Raw genomic sequence first — 26307 nt, 5'->3', positions numbered from 1 at the left:
AATGGAAAGCAATCCGTTCAGTGTGCATCAGGATGTCTTCCGTTCCGTCCCTTGTGCGCAGGGCCGTCTTTAATATTGATTGGACCCTGGGCAAAAATTTACTTGGGCCCCCTGGATCCCGCCTTCCCACACCTTAGCAGGCAATCACGCCCTCCACCACAACACTCACACAAAAAATCCACACATCTGGTAGAGTCCAGTGAATGACTGTAAATACTTCCAGTTCTGAAGACTCCAGCGGCTCAGGATCAGTGCTCTGGGCAGCTGGGCTCAGGCTGGAAGTGGGCACCGCTCTGCAGGAAGGAGACCGGGGCTCGGCCCACCCTAGCGTCACAGTGCACCCCAGCACCCCACAGTATGCAGTATAGCACCCTATAGTATACAGCACCACACAGTATGCAGTATAGCACCCCACACTATACAGTACCCCACAGTATACAGGGAGTGCAGAATTATTAGGCAAGTTGTATTTTTGAGGATTAATTTTATTATTGAACAACAACCATGTTCTCAATGAACCCAAAAAACTCATTAATATCAAAGCTGAATATTTTTTGAAGTAGTTTTTAGTTTGGTTTTAGTTTTAGCTATTTTAGGGGGATATCTGTGTGTGCAGGTGACTATTACTGTACATAATTATTAGGCAACTTAACAAAAAACAAACATATACCCATTTCCATTATTTATTTTTACCAGTGAAACCAATATAACATCTCAACATTCACAAATATACATTTCTGACATTCAAAAACAAAACAAAAACAAATCAGTGACCAATATAGCCACCTTTCTTTGCAAGGACACTCAAAAGCCTGCCATCCATGGATTCTGTCAGTGTTTTGATCTGTTCACCATCAACATTGCGTGCAGCAGCAACCACAGCCTCCCAGACACTGTTCAGAGAGGTGGACTGTTTTCCCTCCTTGTAAATCTCACATTTGATGATGGACCACAGGTTCTCAATGGGGTTCAGATCAGGTGAACAAGGAGGCCATGTCATTAGATTTTCTTCTTTTATACCCTTTCTTGCCAGCCACGTTGTGGAGTACTTGGACGCGTGTGATGGAGCATTGTCCTGCATGAAAATCATGTTTTTCTTACCTGTACCATGTTTTTCTTCCTGTACCACTGCTTGAAGAAGGTGTCTTCCAGAAACTGGCAGTAGGACTGGGAGTTGAGCTTGACTCCATCCTCAACCCGAAAAGGCCCCACAAGCTCATCTTTGATGATACCAGCCCAAACCAGTACTCCACCTCCACCTTGCTGGCATCTGAGTCGGACTGGAGCTCTCTGCCCTTTACCAATCCAGCCATCTGGCCCATCAAGACTCACTCTCATTTCATCAGTCCATAAAACCTTAGAAAAATCAATCTTGAGATATTTCTTGGCCCAGTCTTGACGTTTCAGCTTGTGTGTCTTGTTCAGTGGTGGTCGTCTTTCAGCCTTTCTTACCTTGGCCATGTCTCTGAGTATTGCACACCTTGTGCTTTTGGGCACTCCAGTGATGTTGCAGCTCTGAAATATGGCCAAACTGGTGGCAAGTGGCATCTTGGCAGCTGCATGCTTGACTTTTCTCAGTTCATGGGCAGTTATTTTGCGCCTTGGTTTTTCCACACGCTTCTTGCGACCCTGTTGACTATTTTGAATGAAACGCTTGATTGTTCGATGATCACGCTTCAGAAGCTTTGCAATTTTAAGAGTGCTGCATCCCTCTGCAAGATATCTCACTATTTTTGACTTTTCTGAGCCTGTCAAGTCCTTCTTTTGACCCATTTTGCCAAAGGAAAGGAAGTTGCCTAATAATTATGCACACCTGATATAGGGTGTTGATGTCATTAGACCACACCCCTTCTCATTACAGAGATGCACATCACCTAATATGCTTAATTGGTAGTAGGCTTTCGAGCCTATACAGCTTGGAGTAAGACAACATGCATAAAGAGGATGATGTGGTCAAAATACTCATTTGCCTAATAATTCTGCACGTAGTGTATAGTAGAGCAGTATAGCAGCCCACAGTATACAGCACCCCACAGTATACAGCACCCCACAGTATACAGAACCCCAAACTATACACGATACAGCCCCCCACACTATACAGTACAGCAGTATAGCACTCCACACTATACCGCACCCACAGTATACAGTATACAGACCCCCACAGTATACAGTACAGCAGCATAGCACTCCACAATATACAGCCCCCCACACTATACAGGCCCCCCACACTATACAGGCCCCCCCACAGTATACAGGGAGTGCAGAATTATTAGGCAAGTTGTATTTTTGAGGATTAATTTTATTATTGAACAACAACCATGTTCTCAATGAACCCAAAAAACTCATTAATATCAAAGCTGAATATTTTTGGAAGTAGTTTTTAGTTTGTTTTTAGTTTTAGCTATTTTAGGGGGATATCTGTGTGTGCAGGTGACTATTACTGTGCATAATTATTAGGCAACTTAACAAAAAACTAATATATACCCATTTCAATTATTTATTTTTACCAGTGAAACCAATATAACATCTCAACATTCACAAATATACATTTCTGACATTCAAAAACAAAACAAAAACAAATCAGTGACCAATATAGCCACCTTTCTTTGCAAGGACACTCAAAAGCCTGCCATCCATGGATTCTGTCAGTGTTTTGATCTGTTCACCATCAACATTGCGTGCAGCAGCAACCACAGCCTCCCAGACACTGTTCAGAGAGGTGGACTGTTTTCCCTCCTTGTAAATCTCACATTTGATGATGGACCACAGGTTCTCAATGGGGTTCAGATCAGGTGAACAAGGAGGCCATGTCATTAGATTTTCTTCTTTTATACCCTTTCTTGCCAGCCACGCTGTGGAGTACTTGGACGCGTGTGATGGAGCATTGTCCTGCATGAAAATCATGTTTTTCTTGAAGTATGCAGACTTCTTCCTGTACCACTGCTTGAAGAAGGTGTCTTCCAGAAACTGGCAGTAGGACTGGGAGTTGAGCTTGACTCCATCCTCAACCCGAAAAGGCCCCACAAGCTTATCTTTGATGATACCAGCCCAAACCAGTACTCCACCTCCACCTTGCTGGCGTCTGAGTCGGACTGGAGCTCTCTGCCCTTTACCAATCCAGCCACGGGCCCATCCATCTGGCCCATCATGACTCACTCTCATTTCATCAGTCCATAAAACCTTAGAAAAATCAGTCTTGAGATATTTCTTGGCCCAGTCTTGACGTTTCAGCTTGTGTGTCTTGTTCAGTGGTGGTCGTCTTTCAGCCTTTCTTACCTTGGCCATGTCTCTGAGTATTGCACACCTCGTGCTTTTGGGCACTCCAGTGATGTTGCAGCTCTGAAATATGGCCAAACTGGTGGCAAGTGGCATCTTGGCAGCTGCATGCTTGACTTTTCTCAGTTCATGGGCAGTTATTTTGCGCCTTGGTTTTTCCACACGCTTCTTGCGACCCTGTTGACTATTTTGAATGAAACGCTTGATTGTTCGATGATCACGCTTCAGAAGCTTTGCAATTTTAAGAGTGCTGCATCCCTCTGCAAGATATCTCACTATTTTTGACTTTTCTGAGCCTGTCAAGTCCTTCTTTTGACCCATTTTGCCAAAGGAAAGGAAGTTGCCTAATAATTATGCACACCTGATATAGGGTGTTGATGTTATTAGACCACACCCCTTCTCATTACAGAGATGCACATCACCTAATATGCTTAATTGGTAGTAGGCTTTCGAGCCTATACAGCTTGGAGTAAGACAACATGCATAAAGAGGATGATGTGGTCAAAATACTCATTTGCCTAATAATTCTGCACTCCCTGTACAGTCCCCCACAGTATACAGGCCCCCACACAGTATACAGCCCCCCACACAGTATACAGCCCACCACACAGTATACAGCCCACCACAGTATACAGCCCACCACACAGTATACAGCCCCACCACACAGTATACAGACCACCACACAGTATACAGACCACCACACAGTATAAGGCCCCCCCACAGTATACAGACCACCACACAGTATACAGCCCACCACACAGTATAAGGCCTCCCCCACAGTATACAGGCCCCAACACAGTATACAGCCCACCACACAGTATACAGGCCCCCACACAGTATACAGCCCCCCCCACACAGTATACAGCCCCCCCACACAGTATACAGCCCACCACACAGTATACAGACCACCACACAGTATACAGGCCCCCCCACAGTATACAGGCCCCAACACAGTATACAGCCCACCACACAGTATACAGCCCACCACACAGTATACAGGCCCCCACACAGTATACAGCCCCCCCACACACAGTATACAGCCCCCCCACACAGTATACAGCCCACCACACAGTTAACAGCCCACCACACAGTATACAGGCCCCCCCACAGCATACAGCCCCACACAGTATACAGCCCACCACACAGTATACAGTCCCACACAAAATACAGCCCCCCACAGTATACAGGCCCCCACACAATATACAGCACCCCACTATACAGTAGTTTACAGAATATTAACATGACAGACCCTGTCACCTTTTTCTGATGTAATCTTCACACAAAAAAGCTCCACGGTTAACTTCTGCAACACTCCTGATAGGACCTGTGATGACCTCATAGCCATGTGACCAGTAATTGCTAGGTTACTGGTCACATGGTGATGATGTCATTAAGGTCCTAGATCACAACGTTAAAGTACACAGACAGCTTGACACCCGGGGCAGTAGCTAGCAGGGCTCAAGAGGCAGCTGCCTTGGGCCCCCCAGGAGCAACTGGGCCCGGGGCAGTTGCCCCTTTTGCCCCTTGGTAAAGACGGCCCTGCTTGTACGGTATTTAACTAGAGAAAATCCCAGAACACTACCGCACTTGCCGGAATGTATTATTGAAATGTATTAATGCCGGATTCGGTACCAAGTGTTCTCTAAATTGCTGCATTGCCGGATCCGGTTTTCCGGTCTGCGCATGCGCAGTTCTTTATAGCTGTCATAAAAATTCAATACCGGATTAAAAATGTATCCTTTTGTATATGGATTTCCAGATCCGGAACTGCCTGCCGGATTCTTGAAACGCTAGTGTGAAAGTACCCTTATAGCCAGTGTACAATTTGCATCTGAAATTGGTTCCTTTGATCTTTGAAAAATGTAAATACCGGATCTGGCATTCCGTTTGAAACCGGATGATACTGGGTGAGATGGATCTGGTATTTCACAGGATACGTCTAAATAATCCAGCAAACAATTATATCCGTTTGTATACGGTTTGCCGATTCCGGCAACATAACTGCCTGCCGGATTCTAACAACGCTAGTGTGAAAGTAGCCTTAGGCTACTTTCACACTAGCGTTCGATCGGATCCGTTCTGAACGGATCCGCTCATATTAATGCAGACGGAGGCTCCGTTCAGAACGGATCCGTCTGCATTATATTGGCAAAAAATGGCTAAGTGTGAAATTAGCCTGAGCGGATCCGTCCAGACTTTTACATTGAAAGTCAATGGGGGACGGATCCGTTTGAAGATTGAGCCATATTGTGGCATCTTCAAACGGATCCGTCCCCATTGACTTACATTGTAAGTCTGGAAAGATCCGCAAGCCTCCGCACGGCCAGGCGGACACCCGAACGCTGCAAGCAGCGTTCAGGTGTCCGCCTGCTGAGTGGAGCGGAGGCTGAACGCCGCCAGACTGATGCAGTCTGAGCGGATCCGCATCCATTCAGACTGCATCAGGGCTGGACGGAAGCGTTCGGGTCCGCTCGTGAGCCCCTTCAAACGGAGCTCACGAGCGGACAGCCGAACGCTAGTGTGAAACTAGCCTTAGACGGGCAGCACCTTAGGGAAGTCTTTACCTTCAGACTCCAGCAGTCCTCTCCATCCTCCTGAATCAAAAAACAGGAAGTTGCTGTAATGGTCTGCCATGTTGCAGACATAGTAAAGGTTCAGCCTGGTCTCCGGTCACTGTTTCTACAATCTTTCTATCTCATATAACATTCACAACTTCTTTGACTTTGTCTGTTGGCAACTGGAATCTGTGCTGAGGCTGCTGTAATCACAGGTATTATCGACTACCTATAATGGTGTGTATAGGTAGGTAGCTTTCTCAACAGGTCTGGACTGTTTTTACAAAAATTATAAGGTACATAACCTATAGTGACAACTATGCACAACACAATGGAAAAGGCCTGAAAATGATATCTTCTACAAACCTGAAGTCCTCATAAAATAATAACTATGATATTAAGAAATAACCTCAATTTGTCTTCATTTTCAGCCATCCCAACTGTGCACATCCTTCCCCACACTTTTAAAAAAAATGTAGAACAGCCATTGGTCTGTCACGTCTCTGGGTTTTACCCAGAATCCATTGTGGTGAATTGGTTCTTGAACGGGACATCTGTGGATAAAACCGAAACAAGGAGAATTAACAGCTCAGCCCTGGAAGCTGTCCTCCAATTCATGCCAACAGAGGAGAACTGGGGTACGGAGGTCTCCTGTGTGGTGGAACATGAAACCCTACTACGTCCGAAAGTTCAGAGCCTGATCATACTGGGGAAAGGTGGGTGAAAATGTGACAATAATGAGCCTAGAAACCACTGATGACACTGGATTATAACAACGAGCAGGAGCCAAAGTGAACAAGTCAAATTTGATTCCTGACTTACGACTCCTGCTGGAGAACATCAAGTAATTCTAGCAATTTATGAGCATGAATTTACAGCACTCAATACACGAGCATAATATGAACTGCAAGATTACAAGTCTTGCCGAACCATTACTATAACATTTTATCATATATTATGATCTTTTCTTGTTTTGTGTCTTTTGTTTCAGATCTGAAGGCACATTACAAACCTCTCGTTGTAGCGGTCGCCCTATTACTGTCTGCTGGATTAGGAGCTGGGACCATTTTCTTTTATGTGTACAGATACAGACAGAAACGTAAGTCATTGAAAACTTGATATTATTTATTAATATATCAGAATTCAGAATATAAATATAGGTTTAGAATCACACACCTCATACCCCCTGATATAAAACATTGGAATGTTATAACAGGTTTACCGGATGAACGTAGGATCCACTCTCATCAATCTCTGCTAGTACCTTGTCTCACCCCTTCTACTGATCGTAGTCTTTTTATGACGGTGTCACGACCATGACGGTGTCACGACTTTTTATGACGGTGTCACTGTTGCCTGCGGTCTCGTTTGGTTGTTTCAACCACAGGTGAGGGACGCTTGTATGTTGCCTCACTTGTGGTTGCCGCTGGCAACATGTTCTTATGATGTATGTGGCAGTATAGCAGGCTGAGCTGGTGCTAGGCAGCTTGCTGCAATGTGCATGCGGTTGCACTTGGCAACGTGTGTTTATGTGTGCACTTTCCTTGTCTGGTGTGAACAGGGTTTTAGTTATGTGTGCAATTTCTCCTTTAAGTGTCTGTCTTCCCTTCCCTGGTGTGAGTGTAACGGTCAGCAGAGGAAGAGACCGTAGAGCAGGACTCAAGTACAGTGCAGCAGACAAGGAGGCTGAAGTAGAAACCGGCTTTATTAAAAGAGAACTCTAACTGCCGGAGAAGCAGATTTACAATATGAACAGCTTGAGAATTCACAATAAAGATAATGGAAATTTGCATAAAGAACACAAATGAATCACAAACACAAGTACAGACAATAGCAGGCTACTCTCTTCTAGGTAGTCCTATCTGTCCCCGCTACCCGGGGTGCACCTCTACGGTGCACTAAACTAAATCCTATTCCACTATGTCCTAGCTCAGGTTAGCATCAGTGCACTCACAGTTCGGTGTCCGGCACATGCAGGCAGGTACAGTCTGGGTCCCAATCTGGTTGGTTGGTTGCTTGCTTGCTTGCTTCAGCGTGGCTCAGCTCTGGCCTCTCTTTGTAGTCTCTGTAACTCTGGTTAGAGATAATCAGCAGCTCTGGACGTGTAATCAGGCAGGGCCTGGAATTCACTCACAAGCCCCTCTGGTAAGTGCCTCACACTGCAGCAGTCTCTCTTCTACACCAGGACACATCAGCTCAGTCAGAGAGCAAACACACTCTAATGTCCAGATACTGTGTCACAGCAGGCAGGGAGAAATCACTCTAATCTTCCCTGTGGATCTCCCTCTCAGTGCACAGCGTCCTTCTTCCTGTGTACTCAGACACCTTCAGCCCAGGCCCTCTGCTCAGCCCGGGAAAAAACTTAACTCCTTGTCCTCTGGAAACAACTCCTCTCACTGTCCTACTCAGCCACAGTGGCCTCTGGTGGCTGGAGGGAAACATGACAGTCTGCTATATATATATGTGTTGGAAATGTTGCTGGATGATCAGGGCTGCCTCTTACATGCCTCCCCACTTAAAGGTGGCCGTCCTCGGCCTTGTTATATAGTCCATAGAAATAATGGTTAATGTAACTTTTTATACAGCAGTACAACATTGTCCACAATACATACAGGTGGACCAAATGAACTCATCAGCAGCGTACCTGTTTGGTGGAACCCCTGCAGTAAGCCTACTGGATCTCCGGAGGTCCTGGCTATCTGTTACGACCTGACTCTCTCCACTAGGAACTGCCAGTCTGGATTCATCCACCACAATAGGAGGTTCGGGTGTGTCCGAGGGCCCCTCTCCATTACGGGCTGGCAATGGTTCTGTGACAGTGCCTTCATCACCTGTAACCTGGGAGGCTTCTTCAGTGTTGGGAGCAGTCCACCAGTCTTCACCATCATCTCCATCAGAGATAACAAGTTCTGAGTATGGGGCAGGAGGAGAAGGTGTCCTCTGAACAGGTGCGGGATCTTTGGACCGGCATGGCCGTAACATATTCCTATGTAGAGTCCGTGAAGCAAATTCCTCATTCTCAACCTGCACTTCGTAGACCGGACCATTAGGGTACACTCTCTTGATCACTTTATACGGCTGTACTTCCCAACGCTCACTCAACTTGCCTCTGGGACGTTTCTCTCGTACCAGTACCCGATCCCCAGGCTGCAATGGAACCTCCTGAACTGGAGGACGGTCTGTATGAGCTCTCTCCTGTAACCGCTGACCTGCCAACCGGCGAATGGTCTGGAGACGCCGACGGTGTTCTTTCACCCCTGAGGTGGTTGATCGCTCTATTAGGTCTTCTGGCTGTTCTAGGTTTAATTCCACGATCTCTCGACCAGCCCTACCGAACAGTAACATGTATGGGGTGTAACCGGTGGTGGTGTGGACATGATTATTGTAAGCCCAGACTAATTCTGGCAGGTAGTCAGGCCAGTGTGCCCTCTTGTCTTCCTCTAGCGTCCTCAGCATTTGCAGCAATGTGCGGTTAAAGCGCTCACAGGCTCCGTTTCCTTGGGGATGATAAGGAGTTGTCCTGGATTTTTCAATGCCGTACAGTCGATGTAGCTCTTCCATCACTTTTCCTTGAAAGCACGCCCCTTGATCTGAATGGATCCGCTTTGGACACCCATAGACCCGAATGAAGTCTTGACAAATGGCTCGTGCAGCGGACTCGGCCGTCTGGTCCCGAGTTGGGGTAACTACTGCAAACTTGGAGAAGTGGTCGATCATGACCAGGCAATACTGTGGACCTCTTGACGATTGTCCCACAAGAAGATAGTCTATCATCAACACTTCCAGCGGTTCTGTGGTCTGGATGGACTGTAGGGGTGCTCTCTGGTCTGTACTCTTCGTGAGTTCACACACTCGACACTGTCGGCAAACTTCTTCAACTGTGGCCTCCAGTCGCGGACAATACACATAACGCTGCAGCCACTGGTATGTCTTGACTGGCCCGAAGTGAGCTCCAAACTCATGAGCCTCTTTGGCTATCTCCCGTGCCATTCTTCTGGGTATCACTACCTGCCACCTCGCCTCTAGGTCGGCAGGCTGTTGCCACTTGCGGAACAAAACAGCTCCATGCACTTCCAGTCTGTCCCATTGATGTAGAACGGACTTCATCTCAGCATCCAGATCAGTCCTTTCTTCTTTGTTGGGTTTCCTGCACTGGGTTACCCAGCTTTTCATTTGCTGCAGTCCAATGTCTTCATCTTGCAATCTGCCCCATTCTTCATTAGTTCTCCCCAATGCTTTGGGTAGCTTACGGGCCTCCCCACTTGTCTGGGCCGTGACTGTTGGGGGAGCGAACTTGCGGAAGTCAGGAGTTTCATCTTCTTCCTTTTGTTCATCCATATCCCCTACTGGAGTTTCAAAAGTAACCCTCGAGAGACCATCAGCATTAGTGTTCTCTGTAGCGGAGCGGTAGCGAATTGAGAAGTCATACTTTGCGAGGCGAGCCGCCCAGCGTTGCTCCAGGGCTCCCAACTTGGCAGTACCCAGATGGGCCAGGGGATTGTTATCCGTCCGTACGAAGATCTTAGCTCCTGTCAGATATCCTGCAAATTTCTCCGTCATAGCCCACACCAGGGCAAGGAGTTCCAGCCGGAAGGAACTGTAGTTATGGGGGTTTCGCTCCGTATCTCGCAAGGATCTACTGGCATAAGCGATCACTCTCTCATGTCCATCTTGTACCTGCGACAGGACTGCCCCAAGTCCGTAGAGGCTGCCATCAGTAGCTAAGATGAATGGTTTATCAAAATCGGCATAAGCCAAGATGGGGCCCGATGTCAGGGCTTCTTTCAGGGCCTGGAAGGCCTCTTCCTGTTTCTGTCCCCAGGGGATACTTTGGCCCTTGGGTTGCCCAGCCGTTCCTCTCAACAACTCATTCAGAGGGCCCGCTATTTTTGCGTAGTCTTTGATGAACCGCCGGTAGTACCCAGTCAGTCCCAGGAAGGCCTTCAACTCACGCAGTGTTCTCGGCACTAGCCATTGTCGTATTGCAGCCACTTTGTCTTGGGACGGTAGCACTCCGTCTTGGGACACCCTATGGCCCAGGTACTCGATCTCCCTCTTGAAGAGATGGCACTTCTTTGGCTTTACCTTCAGGCCATGGGATCGCAGTCGCTCGAGTACCTGCCCTAGCCGATTCAAGTGTTCTTGAAAAGTAGCAGAGTATACGATGATATCGTCTAGGTATATCAGAGTGGCTTCAAAATTCAGGTCTCCCAGGCATCTCTCCATCAGCCGCTGGAAGGTTCCAGGGGCATTAGTCAGTCCGAATGGCATCCTGTTGAATTCAAATAACCCCATGGGGAGTATGAATGCTGTCTTTGCCTTGTCCTGCTCAGCCACTGGTACTTGCCAGTACCCACTTGCTAGATCCAGGGTGGAGAAGTATTTGGCTCGTCCTAGAGCCGTCAGAGACTCCTCGATGCGTGGCAGAGGATATGAGTCTCGCGCAGTGCAAGCATTCAACCGCCGGTAATCCACACAAAATCGAATAGTGCCGTCCTTCTTCTTGACAAGCACCACTGGGGCTGCCCAAGGGCTCTGGCTTCCCCGCACCACTCCGGAATCTATCATCTGTTTCAATAGCGTCTTCACTTCCTGGTACAACTTGGGCGGAATCTGTCGATATCTCTCCCGAATTGGTGGAGTGTCCCCCGTCGGTATATCATGTGTGATAGCATTCGTGCAGCCAAAGTCATCGGCGTGGCGGGCAAACGCAGCCTGATTCTCCCACAGCATGGTTTCAACTGCTCGCTGTTGGTCTAAGCTGAGAGCCTTAACATCTATCTCCATTTGACCCAAGATGGTTCCCCCATTCCATTCTGGGGTCGGCGCCTCTTCTGCACTGGCAGTAACTGCCAGGGTCCAACCAGCATCCCCTACCGGAGCTAGAGTCACTTCTCTCTGACTCAGGATTTCTCCCTGATGTAGGTACACACGAGCCAGTTCCACCCCTGGCGTCAAGGGAACTTCTAGATATCCCACATTCACAGCTCTTATGGGTACTCGTCCATTCTGGACCACTCCCAGTGTCCGGGCCACCAGGACGTCCTGACCCAGCTCTCCTAGGCCTGTTGGTTCAACGAACACCTCCATGCCTTCAAGATTACGGAAAGTTCCCACGGGTAACGTCAGCACGGTCTCCCGACCAGGGGGAAGGGTGAAGGTAGCCTTTCCTGGCGCTCGGATCGTTCCCACCGCCTGGTGTGCTGGTACACTTTTCTGTGTTCCACAAAAACGGATTAGCCGTTGAAATGCTTTCTGGGTAGGTTTGTGCGGGGTGGCTTGTTTCCAGTAACCCGGCCCCCGTTTGGTGAACATGATCTGATCCAATTCTCGCAGGATATTCATGCCCATTATCACCGGCACATCTTCTTTGAACGTTTCGGGGACCAACAAGATACCTTTCCGCCCCACTTCCTGTCCACATAGCCGTACATTCATCCACACGACCCCTGTGACAGGAATCTGTTGTTGGTTAGCCGCTGTAACCCGGACCAGTGTCTCTCGTTCTGGCTTGGCCAGCGCTTGAAAGTAACGGTAGAAGAATGACTCGGGCATAGTTGTCACCTGAGACCCGGTATCCACTAAGCAGTCGACAGGAACACCTTCGAACTCAGCTCGTATAGTGGGGCACCCTGCGACCAGGTGTTCGGAGCTTTGCTGGGTAACTTGGCTCTCCACCTCCCCTGCAGTACGCCCCACTACTGCAGGGGTCGGTAGTTTAACGGCGGCTCTTGGCGTCCAGCTGGATTATTCCGACACTCTCTGGCGAAATGTCCTAGATCTCCACACCGCCAACACTGTGCCCCTTGACGGCCCACTTTTTGCCTGCGAGTGGGAGGTGCCCTCAGAGCTTGGCTGGATGGCCCCACTGAAAGGTAATGAGGGGCTTGATGGTATGGTAAACTAGCATAAGGGCATTCGGGTGTAGGAACCCACGGAGTCGCCTGATAGGTTTGTTGTCGGGCTGGATAGGCAGCCTCAGTAGTATGGCGCGACTCCATCTCTGTGACTGTACCCTGCTCGCAGCGCCACTTGTAACGGTCAGCAGAGGAAGAGACCGTAGAGCAGGACTCAAGTACAGTGCAGCAGACAAGGAGGCTGAAGTAGAAACCGGCTTTATTAAAAGAGAACTCTAACTGCCGGAGAAGCAGATTTACAATATGAACAGCTTGAGAATTCACAATAAAGATAATGGAAATTTGCATAAAGAACACAAATGAATCACAAACACAAGTACAGACAATAGCAGGCTACTCTCTTCTAGGTAGTCCTATCTGTCCCCGCTACCCGGGGTGCACCTCTACGGTGCACTAAACTAAATCCTATTCCACTATGTCCTAGCTCAGGTTAGCATCAGTGCACTCACAGTTCGGTGTCCGGCACATGCAGGCAGGTACAGTCTGGGTCCCAATCTGGTTGGTTGCTTGCTTGCTTGCTTGCTTGCTTGCTTCAGCGTGGCTCAGCTCTGGCCTCTCTTTGTAGTCTCTGTAACTCTGGTTAGAGATAATCAGCAGCTCTGGACGTGTAATCAGGCAGGGCCTGGAATTCACTCACAAGCCCCTCTGGTAAGTGCCTCACACTGCAGCAGTCTCTCTTCTACACCAGGACACATCAGCTCAGTCAGAGAGCAAACACACTCTAATGTCCAGATACTGTGTCACAGCAGGCAGGGAGAAATCACTCTAATCTTCCCTGTGGATCTCCCTCTCAGTGCACAGCGTCCTTCTTCCTGTGTACTCAGACACCTTCAGCCCAGGCCCTCTGCTCAGCCCGGGAAAAAACTTAACTCCTTGTCCTCTGGAAACAACTCCTCTCACTGTCCTACTCAGCCACAGTGGCCTCTGGTGGCTGGAGGGAAACATGACAGTCTGCTATATATATATGTGTTGGAAATGTTGCTGGATGATCAGGGCTGCCTCTTACATGAGAATGGTTAATTCCCTTCTCTGTGTGTGAACACTGGGTGTGTCTGAGTGTGAGTGTGGCTACTTGGGCCTATATAGCTTCTGCTGTGATTCAGAAGTCTGAGGGGTACTTCAGCTATGTAAGCTGGAGTTATCCTCCTTCTTATTTTCCATCTGCCAGTGAGACTCCTGTTCCTCCGTGCCTATGAGGAACAGATTGTCTTACCCTGCTCCTAGTTCAGGGCCACCCTGAGGGCCAGCAGGGACTATTAGGTTCCGGTGTATGAGCCCTCCAACCATCAGGGTTGGCTCATATGGTTAGGAGTCAGGGTCAGGTTAGGGACGCGATAGGAGGTGACCTGCTCCCTAATTCTGTAGTCCTGGCCGAGCAGCCAATAACATCTTCCGGCATCGCACGGCTGAGGGTTTTCCCCATCCTCAGATGTGACAGACGGGTAATTTGTTATTGCTATCCTTTACTACCAAAATTGCTTCATTTGCAACTTCAAATCCGACAACTGGGATACCTCCCAGGATCAACGTCCCGTCTCCACAAATCTAGTACAAATAACCTGTGATATTACATTTTTTAAGAAAGACCTGTACAATGAATGAACCATCACCACTTGTGGCGGAGAGATCAATAGTCTCACTGCTCTTACAGTAAAGAATCATGGTTTATGATGACAGGGAAACCTTCTTTCCTCTAGACGTAGAGGATGCCTTCTCATCATAGTAAGAGGTTTAGGTAAAAAAAGGTTAGAGGGATCTCTACACTGTCCACATACTGTGTTTCACATTGTAAAGAGATCGCCCCTAAGCCATCTTTTCCCAAACTAAATAACCCCAAATCTGATAACCTGTCTTGTACTGCAGTCCACCCATTCCTATAATTCCCGTGGTTGCCCTCCTCTGCACCATCTTGAAATGCACATTATTTATTCTCCTTGGTAGCAGCTATCTGACACTGGCTGCTGAAGTTAGGATTACTGTCCACCAATATCCACAAGTCTTACACCGATTTTCCCAAAGTTTCACTATTAAATACATACAGGTGAAACTCGAAAAATTAGAATATCGTGCAAAAGTCCATTTATTTCAGTAATGCAAATGAAAAGGAATTGTATTATTGCAGCTTAAAATTAGAATTTTGTAAAAAGGTTCAATATTCTAGGCTCAAAGTGTCACACTCTAGTCAGATAATTAATCCATATCCCCTGAGTGAAGGGGACCTGAGATTGTGACTTTGGGGTTTCATAAGCTGTAAGCCAAAATCATCAAAATTATAACAAATAAAGGCTTGAAATATCTCGCTTTGCATGTGATGAGACTCATATGTTAGCTTCACCTTTTAAGTTGCATTACTGAAATAAATTAACTTTGCACGATATTCAAATTTTTCGAGTTTCACCTGTAACTGCACCTTTTGTTTCCTTGACCAAAATGAACTTCATTTGCCATCTCTCCAAAGGGTTCTCCACATTAACTGTTCTGTATAGTGCAAGTAGTGATGAGCGGCAGGGGTTATATTTGAATTCGCGATATTTCGCAAATATTTCGTAGAATATTCGTCGAATATTCGTTAAGAGTAGTGTTGATTGCAAATTTTCGTAATGCAAATTTTTGTAATAAGAATCAATGAGATCGTGAAAACTCAGATCCGATGGTATTTTCTAACCCCCAGGCAGGGGAGTAGCTAAAGGCTCATGGGCCCCGGTGCAAGAGTTAGGCTTGGGCCCCCCTTCCCTCAGTGCTTTGTGTGTCTTCTTATGCAGCACAAGGGTCTTTGGGCCCCCTCAGGCTCCTGGGCCCGGTAGCGACTGCTACCTCTGCACCCCCTATAGCTACACCCTACCCCCAGGCGTTCCCATGGTGACGGGGACGCTTGTCGGGGAGGAGTATGCCAAAGTGGAACAACTGTACAGATTTAAAAAAAAGACAAATATTCAAAAAAATATATATTTGTTTTTTAGAATATTCGTAATATTTTAAAACAAGAATATATAGCAATATAGCGAATATTCGAAAAAAATACGAATGTAGAACAATTTAGCTAATATAGTGCTATAATCTTTTTTTTTTTAATAGTTGTAATTTTTTTCCAATCTGAACTTCAGATGAGAAAAAAATTACAACTATTAGACGAAGAAGATTATAGCACTATATACCGTATATACTCGAGTATAAGCCGACCTGAATATAAGCCGAGGCCCCTAATTTTACCCCCAAAAAATGGGAAAAATTATTGACGAGTATAAGACTAGGGTGGGAAATGCAGCAGCTACTGGTAAATTTCAAAAATAAAAATAGATACCGTACCAATAAAATTACATTAATTGAGGCATCAGTAGGTTAAAGGTTTTTTGAATATTTATTTCAAAGAAAAACAATATGGTATCAACAATAACTTTAACAGTACAAAAACTGGGAAAATACCAGTTCATGCGAATTTTTTAGCGAATTTTCGCAATCAAGACCTAGACTCGAGTATAAGACGAGGGGGCTTTTTGAGCACAAGAATATGTGCCAAAAAACTCGTCTTATACTCGAGTATATACGGTAAGCTAAATTGCTCTATATCCGTTTTTTTTAAAATATTCGCTATATTGCTATATATTCATTTTTTAGAATATTTGTAATATTCTAAAACAAGAATATATAGCGAATTATTATATTGCGAAAATTCTCATTACGAAAATTCTCATTACAAAAATTCTCATTACGAAAATTTGCAATCAACACTAGTCCTAAAGTCAAAGATATTGCAGCCTTCTCATTGGCCCACAAGCTAGAAGCAGGGAGGGATCATGTGTACTGATTAAAAAAAATCTCGAATTTTCAAAATTACGAATATATATCACTATATTCTAAATATTTGCGAATTCTCGAAGTGCCGATATTCGCAATAAAAATTTGCAATTCGAATATTCGTGATCAACACTAAGTGCAAGTATAAATTATGGTTTTGTTCGTTCCAGGCCATCCAAAGCTAAGGAACATCACACAGGTGACAGACGGCAGCTTCACTTTGAATGTGGACCATTTTTACCCCAAAGAAATCTCAGTCACCTGGGAAATCTTTCAACCTTCTTCAAGTAAAACCCCACAGAACCTGGAATCTACAAACATCATGGAAGAAAACCCAGATGGCACTTTTAATGTGACCAGCACCACTGAAAGCCTCAGAGACAAAGTCATCGCAGGAGAGGAGTATACCCTGCGTGCTACGGTGACTCACCGGAAACTGAAGCATCCGTCCTACAAAGAATGGACGCCTCATCAGAACAAAGACAACACATGTAAGGACGGCATTCTGCTGTATATTACTGCATCGTATAACCACACATATACATGATGATATTTTTCTACCTCTAACACAAAGATTTTCTATTTTCCGTTATGTCCAAAAGTTGAGGACAAAACGTTTTCGATCTGCAAATGAGCAAAACAAGCTAAAGCTAGGGACATTTATTAATCCTTGTATGCCAGAAGACTGGGGTCAAAAAGGTGAATTTTTGGGCAATTAGTGTCCTGCTTTGTGCTCAGTTTGTGTATAGCCACATTTATTATGATCTAGGCCTGGAAACTGGCGTAGATTATACCTGCAATCTTCATCGGCTCCCTTGCTGACTTAGATTTCAGTTCTGCGACATGGACCTTCAGAGATGCACTACAATTAAGAGGGGTGCACCTTTCATGCAAGGGGGGCAGAGATAACAAGGGCATGTAAAATTTTTACTAAGTAGCCTAAATGTGACCGGGCACAGAGAAAAGGAAGAAATCCCTAAAAACTGGTAAAATAAATATCTCCCGTGCACAAGAGAAAGCAGGTGATATCTGGGGTTCCTGCTCAGTAGTGTTGAGCGAAGCAAAGCATTCGAAATGGAATTTGGTACAAAGTTTATGAAAACTTTGATTTGCAGCAAATCTGAATTTCCTTGCACTTCGTGGTAGCAAATCAGTTTTCCCCAAAATGGCAGCTGCACATGTTACAAAGTGAAAGTAAGAAGCCCAGGAACGCGAGATCACCCATAATGCCATGCAGCCAGACAATCTGCAGAAAGCCATCATCTGTGATGTCACAGCCCTATAAAGCCCTTATCCCACGCGGTCTTTGCCATTGTCCTGTGAGCTGAGCATAGGGAGAGACGTGGCAAGTGCTCATGCGCTAGGGACATTGTTGCTGAAATTTTTTTTTAGAAAAATATTGGAGAAGGGAGAGTGCAGGGACAGTGCAGGGACAGTGCAGGGACAGTGCAGGGAGACTTATACTGCGTCAGTTTTATTTACTCCTTCCTACTTATTCCTCCATCCAGTCTGCACCCCTTATGGGGGCCAGGTTTTAATGATGACTATCTTCATCTTTTGCTAGCTTTATGTCTTCCAAATCATCCTTCAAAGTTTCTGTGTCCTAAAAAAAAGTCAGCAAGATGCAGAGAGAGGAGGAGCTGGATGTTCCTGATTACATATTCTCAGTGATATGAGATGATGTGTAAAAGGAGGAAAGGCAGATGGGTATTCCTGATCTATAGTGATTTGTGACAAATTCATTGTTAACTAATCAAATTTCTTGGCTAAATTCTGCGAAGTTGGCGAATCTAATTTTTCTAAACTTTGCTCATCTCTACTACTCAGCTTCCATATCACTCACAGCTCCATCACATTCTATGGAAGGCTTCCTAGATAAACATAAAGTTTTTTTATCCATTGAATCAAACACGTGATTAGAAGGCGTTGATGGGGCAAAAACATCAAAAAATGATAAAAGTAACCATGATTGCTGTACCAAATAACTAGTCCTCTGAACACATGACCCCCATATTTTAACCCCTTCAGGACCCTAACATTTTTCACCTTAAGGACCCGGCCTTTTTGATAGAAATTTGACATGTCAATTTATGTGGTAATAACTTTGGAACGTTTTTACTTATCAAAGCCATTCCAATACTGTTTTCTCATGACACTTAGTACTTCATGACAGTGGCAAATTTAAGTCAATATTTTAAATTTTTATTTAAAAAAATTATAATAATTTATTAAGAAATTGGAAAAATTCGCAACTTTCCAAATTTCAATTTCTCTGCTTTTTAAACAGATAGTGATACCTCATATAGTTATTACTTTACATTTCCCATTTGTCTACTTTATGTTTTGTGAATGCCATTTTATTTTTTGGGGACGTTAGAAGACTTAGAAGTTTAGCCTAAGGGCTGGATCTTACATGAAAGGCATTGGGCTGCCATCGGGTCCCCGTCATTTGCGTACCCTCCGCATGCCGCGGGCAGCTTTGACGGCGGCATACAAGGGGTTAATACACCGGGATCTGTGTTTTCACTGATGCCGGCGTATGCAGCAGGGGCCCACCTGTCAGTGACTGCCGGATCTGTGCCGCTGATCGGGTGGGTGCAGCTCCCGCACCAGCCTGATCAGCCCGCCGTACATGTACGGCACCAGTCCTTAAGTCACATCGACCAGCGCCGTAAATATACGGTTAGGGTTCTCTATGCCATCAGGCAACTAAGCTGCCTGATGGCACAGAATGAAGATTCAGATCCTTATACAAGAGAAACTCAAGGCTGTACATAGACAAGGGTTCAACATTTTGACCAAAAATTATTGAAAACATTATTACCGTTTAAGGCCTTGGCTACACGGTGCCATTTTACACTACTGATTGATTTTAACTACTGAGCGACAGACTAAGTCCATACAATTGTATAAGCTCTAATGTATTCTTCTTGATGTGCTGTAACTGCTGAGACACCCAAGATGCTATAAATACGGCCCTGCACTTAGATACTCGGTACAGTGATTTCACCTAAATGATGACGGATTGAAAAATCACATCAATAACACAGCTGTTGTGTATGAATGTGCAAAGAAGCATCTGATAAGTTTTCTTTTTGCAGATTTAATGTCTTCTCCAGAACTGGGGGAAATATTGACACCAAATCTGACGCTGAACAGCCAGACGCCGCTCCAGTGCACAATCTCACGTTTTTACCCCGATAATCTCACTGTGAACTGGATTAAGAAAGTAAAGGGTAATGAGGAAATAATGAAGACGTCTGAGAAATACAAGATTACACCTCACACGTCACAGAAGCAGCGCGACAAGACATTTACCTGCACAGCATGTCTACTGCTCACCCCATCGCTGGAGGATCAAGGCGCAGAGATCATCTGTAGAGTCGCACATCCCAGCCTGGAGCAGCCGGCGGAGAGGAGCACAGGACGGATACAAGTGTGCGGTGAGTTCAGGCGGATCCTCCGAGTAAGATCCGCACCAGTGTCATCTCCAGCCGTCAAGAGCTGCAGGGTCTATTCACTTTATACCATGAAGGATCTGCCATCACCATGACCTTATAGCACTGGTACTCTGCCTAGCGTGCACTAGTATCGCATTTTTTATATATTTTTTGCCTTCCTCTGGATCTACTTGCAGGATAACAGGCCGAACTGGATGGACAAATGTATTTTTTCGGCCTTATATAATATGTTACTATGATACATCCAAAAAGAAAGATTAGACATCATTTAACTGCAGATCCTGCATCTGATGACCGTCTGTGTATTACTGATGATTTACGCTTTATTTCTTCTCTCTTTCAGTAAAACCTACACTCGACCATCCCATACAGCTTTCCATCAGTGACTCCGGAGATGTGATAGCAGCTTTATCTCTTCTAAAGTTTTATCCTAAAGACATAAGGATCACATGGAGCGATGGTCAATCCCAGGAGAAGAGGCCGTCAGAGGAAAGAGCCGCCGAAAATCCGGACGGCACCTTCTCCATTACTACAAGGTGTACAATCCCCGGGCAGAGCTTTAACGACGTGGATTTTAAACTGAAAGTGACATGGAAACATAAAACAATGGACCGGGCAGAAAGCAGAGAGATGTCTGTAAGAGATGCAGGTGAGACGGTGAACTCGGTGCACGTACATGATCCTCCTGACAACTCTGCATAAAAAAAAAGAGGGGTTTAAAGTTTAAAGAAACTTTCAGAGCCATATTTTACATATAATAGATTTTTATGCATTTTGGGGCTAATACATTTTGGTATTAGGTTTTTATAAAAACACGTCCATCCTTTTGGCTTCTGCAGCCTCTATGTATTACACTACACAGCAGCCGTAGAAAACTCTTCTGTTAACAATCCATACATTTCCAATAACCCGACTATAACCATCCCAGTATTTTTTGTTCAGCTACATGTTGTGGTGATGGCAGATCACTGAACGGTGAGGCTTCTGTTCCAGCTACCTTAGGATGCTGAGCCGTCAGAAGTGTTTTATATCTACATTATACATTTACGTTGTAATGGGCAAAGTTTATCTTTCCATCGTTTATCCATATAAATATGCAGAGTGTTGGAGAATTCTGAGCGTACTAACGATGGAAGACGCTGAATATTACAATTTTAAGTTTATTTGTGAGCACCCTTCTTTCCATACCCGTGAACATTAATTGTCTTGGTGACAGGTATGTTCTTTCTTCCTTTTCTTTCTTGGGGTACGGCCACACAGAGCGGCTGTGATAAGGTCGGGTTGTGGCCATGTCTTCATTGTTAATGGCCGTGCCGTATTAAAGGTGTCACACAGCCATTAACAATGACGACTGACTATGCAGGGCGGTCTTCATTATGTTTAATCCAAAGTCAATTCGCTCGTCCCAGAGTCTATGTTCGGCCACCCAGTTGTTGTGTTGTAGGTTGCAACCTCAGACGTTTTGCTGCCATGTTGTGACATTGCATTGAATTAATGTCATGAGAAATTGGAGTCCTTAAGCCGGTTGGACACTTTTTGGTTACTGTTCATCAATGTACCAGTACTGCACTTACTAATATAACCTTTGGTGATATTACAGGTGTTGATGAATCTCAACACGGCCAGATATGTGTAGCACAAAACGCAGTGCCTAAAGGCCCCTTTACAAAATTGCTAAATCTAGCAGTGTAAAGGGGCCTAAACTCATTCCAACACAATCTAAAGTAAAGCTTGTTTACAAATACTGTGCATGTGTCCAAGGTGTGAGCTGCACGAGTGTGCATGTGTCCCTTGGCCTTGAATAAGCTGTCAGAGCGTTCATGTCTCCCAGGTGTGAGCTGTCCGAGTGTGCACGTCTCCCAGGTGTGACCTGTCCAAGTGTGCACGTCTCCCAGGTGTGACTTGTCCGAGTGTGCTTGTCTCCCAGGTGTGAGCTGTCCGAGTGTGCACGTGTCGCTTGTGTGAGCTGTCCGAGTGTGCTTGTCTCCCAGGTGTGAGCTGTCCGAGTGTGCACGTGTCGCTTGTGTGAGCTGTCCGAGTGTGCATGTCTCCCAGGTGTGAGCTGTCCGAGTGTGCACGTCTCCCAGGTGTGAGCTGTCCGAGTGTGCACGTCTCCCAGGTGTGAGCTGTCCGAGTGTGCACGTCTCCCAGGTGTGACCTGTCCAAGTGTGCACGTCTCCCAGGTGTGAGCTGTCCGAGTGTGCACGTCTCTCAGGTGTGACTTGTCCGAGTGTGCTTGTCTCCCAGGTGTGAGCTGTCCGAGTGTGCACATGTCGCTTGTGTGACTTGTCCGAGTGTGCTTGTCTCCCAGGTGTGAGCTGTCCGAGTGTGCACGTGTCGCTTGTGTGACTTGTCCGAGTGTACATGTCTCCCAGGTGTGACCTGTCCAAGTGTGCACGTCTCCCAGGTGTGACTTGTCCGAGTGTGCTTGTCTCCCAGGTGTGACTTGTCCGAGTGTGCATGTCTCCCAGGTGTGAGCTGTCCGAGTGTGCACGTCTCCCAGGTGTGAGCTGTCCGAGTGTGCACGTCTCCCAGGTGTGACCTGTCCAAGTGTGCACGTCTCCCAGGTGTGACTTGTCCGAGTGTGCTTGTCTCCCAGGTGTGAGCTGTCCGAGTGTGCACGTGTCGCTTGTGTGACTTGTCCGAGTGTGCTTGTCTCCCAGGTGTGAGCTGTCCGAGTGTGCATGTGTCGCTTGTGTGACTTGTCCGAGTGTGCTTGTCTCCCAGGTGTGAGCTGACAAGGCACCAGCCACATGTGTGGATACTATAACACTTTCCATTTCATGGAACACAATAGGCTCCAGGTAAACTCTGTCATGAACTATCCCGTCGCTCACAGTCACTGTGCAGAATATAATGAACATAAAATGCTGTGTAAGGGACAGTCCACATGATGCATTCTGACACTGTCGGCATCAGCTGCATATACCGCAGCAGAGACCACCGCGGTTTCTGCTGCAGTTGTTGATTTTGGATGCCGAGGACCTGCTTGCAGCTTACCTCCATAGAATGGCACTAATCTGTAAGCCGTCACCTGCAGCAGCTGTCCACACACTGCACCAAGAAATGAGATGTCCCTCTAAACCGCCAGCAAACTGCCGCGCTGCTTCCCTCTGAAAACTGCAGTCAGACAAGGCGCAGTCGCTGGCCGCAGTATGGCGCACTGTTCGTGCCAAAACTCCACTGGCAAATTCAGTGTTTTTTATGGCGGATTATGACCCTAAGTGTCCCAGGTTCTTGTGGGAGCTGCTTGGATTCCCCCCTAACTGTTCTCAGTAAGAGGCCACACAGCTGCACCTCAACCAATGGTTGCTCTCTACACTTAAACACGCCCTCCTCCTCCTTCTATCACATACACTTTAGGAAGTGGCTGGATTGTGGAGCGTTAATTCATGTGTCTTATTTATGTGTACTGTTATCTTTTGCCTTTCATTGCCTTTCCAGCCCCCAGTGCTTCTCCATCAGCCCCCAGTACCCTCTCCATCAGCCCCCAGTGCCTCTCACCAGCCCCCAGTGCCATCTCCATCAGCCCCCAGTGCACCCACCAGTGTAATGCTGGGGCTCCGATCGGTTACCATGGCAGCCAGGACACTACTGAAGTCCTGTCTGCCATGGCCAGTTACTCTGCAGCAATATACTTACATGCGCTGTGGCCGCCGGGCGCTCCTTCTTCTTGTAACTCACAGTTCTGTGCGGCGCATTGCTTATGCTTATAGCAATGCGCCGCACAGACCTGTGACGAGTTACAAGAAGGAGGAGCGCCCGGCGGCCACAGCGCATGTAAGTATATTGCTGCAGAGTAACTGGCCATGGCAGACAGGACTTCAGTAGAGTCCTGGCTGCCATGGTAACCGATCGGAGCCCCAGCATTACACTGCTGGGACTCTAATCGGAACTGCCGCTGCCACCAATGAGGGCGGCCTCCTTGTGCGTCCTTCGTCTTTCATCTGAGCACAATTGGAAGACGGATGAATCATAGCAACCTGATTTTAATCTTAGGTAAGAATAGCATATACTGGGGACATAAATGTGGTTTTTAGGAATTATTTACTAAAGAGCCAAAAAGTTAAAACATGGCAAATAAGGTGATATTAATTACCAGAATCCAATATTGAAAAAAAATAAAAATGTGACAGTTATCCTTTAACTGATGTTAATGCAAACTGCAAAAAATAGGTGGAATGATCACTACAGTAAAGTTTATCTCCCATACAGTTTTATCATGTTGAGAGCACAGCTGTGATAATTATAGTAGCTGCAAAGGAACAGTAACAATAGTAGTTCCTGCAAGTGGTGGTCAGAAATTCTATCTACAGATCTTTCTCTTCTATTACTACTGTAAGTTTGCACTATATCCTTCATTTAATTTTTATGGACACAATGGGCCGTTGTTCTAAAAGAGCAACAGACAGGACGTACTGTAGATGGTAAAAGTGCCTTGTAGAGCTACTCTACCACTGTGACCTCCATCCCCCACCGATCTCCCAACAGAGTAAAAGAAGCCTGGTTGGCGAAACGCCGTTGGGTGGAGGCGGCTGCAGAGTCAGGTTCCCACATTCGGTATGGCTTGATGGTTGTGCTTATACTATTCATGATACACGCTACTGTATTGGTCTGTACTGAAGTGCAATGTGTTTCTACATTGCTGTGATTATAGATAAGCTTTGGGTAGGTTGTATGGCCCCGTTTCTGGACCCCTAATACCAGTTATCGTGTATCATTATGGTGAGAGCCATTGCCTTGGGTGCTTATGGAGTGTGGGGGACGGACTCTGCTGCCCCCTCCGTATCCTCTTTTGGGTTGATATTTGCTGCTATTCTTTTTTTATGTGTATGTATCATATTCAATCAAGTACTAAATATTTGTAAACTGGAGGTTTATGAGTGTTTTGGTGGGTTAAAGGGAAGGGGGGGCACATCTATATTTGCCATGTCCCCTTCTTGGGCAAATATTCAGTGCCGAAAGTATACCGGTCCTGTCCGTAAGATGAAGGGTCGTGTCACCAGACACATCACTCAGTCTTCTCTGTTCAAACACAATCCTCCGGCTCTAAACTCCCAGTGCAGATGGCAGGGGCAGTATATGTGAAATGAGGAGACTGGGGGGGGGGGGGATTTGTCTGGTCACATGACCCTCCGCCAGCAGCCATTATATGGACAGGACCTCTGTGTGGACCGCCCAAAAGTCTTGGCCAAAAAGGGGCATATGGTGCAAAATATCAAATAGGTTATATTAGTAAATGCTGTATACTGTAGTCATATTACTAACACATCAGTCAACAGAAGCCAAAAAGTGGCCAACCGCTTTAAAGAAATTCAACCTACAGCAAAAATGTAAAAAAATAAATAAGAAAAAGGTAGCAGGCAATTATCTCATGTGTTTCCACACACTTTTTCCAAATGAAAATCTCAGGCAGATTGTCTTGATGTTGCTGCATCGTCTTGTCATGCGAGAACATTCTCTACATCTAACACTGATATTTCCTAGATTTTCCTTGGCGTCCAAGAATTGTGGAAATGACTCCTCTGATTCTGCAAATGGGCAAACAGACGGCAGTCACTTGCAAAATCTCAATGTTTTTCCCTGATAACTTGACGGTGAACTGGTACGAGAAGGTGGGGGAATCTGTAACACCGTGTATGGATGGAACTTACAGAATGTCTATCAAACCGGAGAGAACTGCTGATAACCTGCGCTCCTGCTCAGCCTCCTTATCATTCATGGTTCTGTCAGAGCCGGACGACCTCGAATTTATCTGCAAAGTTTCACATCCCAGCCTAAAGGATCCAATAGAATGGAGCACAAAGAAAGCGATGAAGAGGGGTGAGTAACGTGATTTATACAAACATTTAAAATCATATATGTACAAGGGTGCATTCACGTGTCCGTAACTGTTTTGCGGTCCGCACATGGTCGGTCCTATGAGAGAAATGCCTATTGGACAAGAATAGGACACGCTCTAAAGAACTACGGACGCGGTACATCTTTTGCGGCCCCATTAAAATGAATGATTTGTTACATTTATATAGAAACAGAGAAAATCAAACCAAATCTTTATAAAATATGCGTTTAGCATACAAACAATAGGTATTTTACTGATTAAACATTTCAAATAAAGAAAATGACTGCTAAGTCCAGAGACCGGAACCCACCTGGGATAAATTAATCATTAGGGGTTGAAAAATATAAATGAAGTCCAAAAAATCTTCCCCTGTCTCATGGTAGTGACATCAGAATGGAGTGGGAGTCCTGAAATTTGGCTCAAACTGTTGCAATATAGGGTTTTGTGACTTTTTGAGATTA

The 26307-nt window shown here is 45.9% G+C and overlaps 1 protein-coding gene across 2 annotated transcripts in view; it reads left to right on the top strand.

Annotated features, from left to right (window-relative positions):
* LOC122945126 overlaps positions 1–26307 on the top strand; it is a 110768-nt gene that overhangs the window by 6863 nt on the left and 77598 nt on the right. For both annotated transcript variants that reach the window (XM_044304014.1, XM_044304015.1), the window contains exons 4-9: positions 6263–6547; positions 6823–6930; positions 16714–17034; positions 19645–19986; positions 20348–20653; positions 25492–25827. In XM_044304014.1, coding sequence (XP_044159949.1) covers positions 6263–6547; positions 6823–6930; positions 16714–17034; positions 19645–19986; positions 20348–20653; positions 25492–25827 — 1698 coding nt within the window. The remainder of the gene's footprint in view (positions 1–6262; positions 6548–6822; positions 6931–16713; positions 17035–19644; positions 19987–20347; positions 20654–25491; positions 25828–26307) is intronic.

This window comes from Bufo gargarizans, chromosome 8 (assembly GCF_014858855.1).
Source record: "Bufo gargarizans isolate SCDJY-AF-19 chromosome 8, ASM1485885v1, whole genome shotgun sequence".
Classification (NCBI taxonomy): Eukaryota; Metazoa; Chordata; class Amphibia; order Anura; family Bufonidae; genus Bufo; species Bufo gargarizans.
This window is presented reverse-complemented; position numbering and strand designations above follow the sequence as displayed.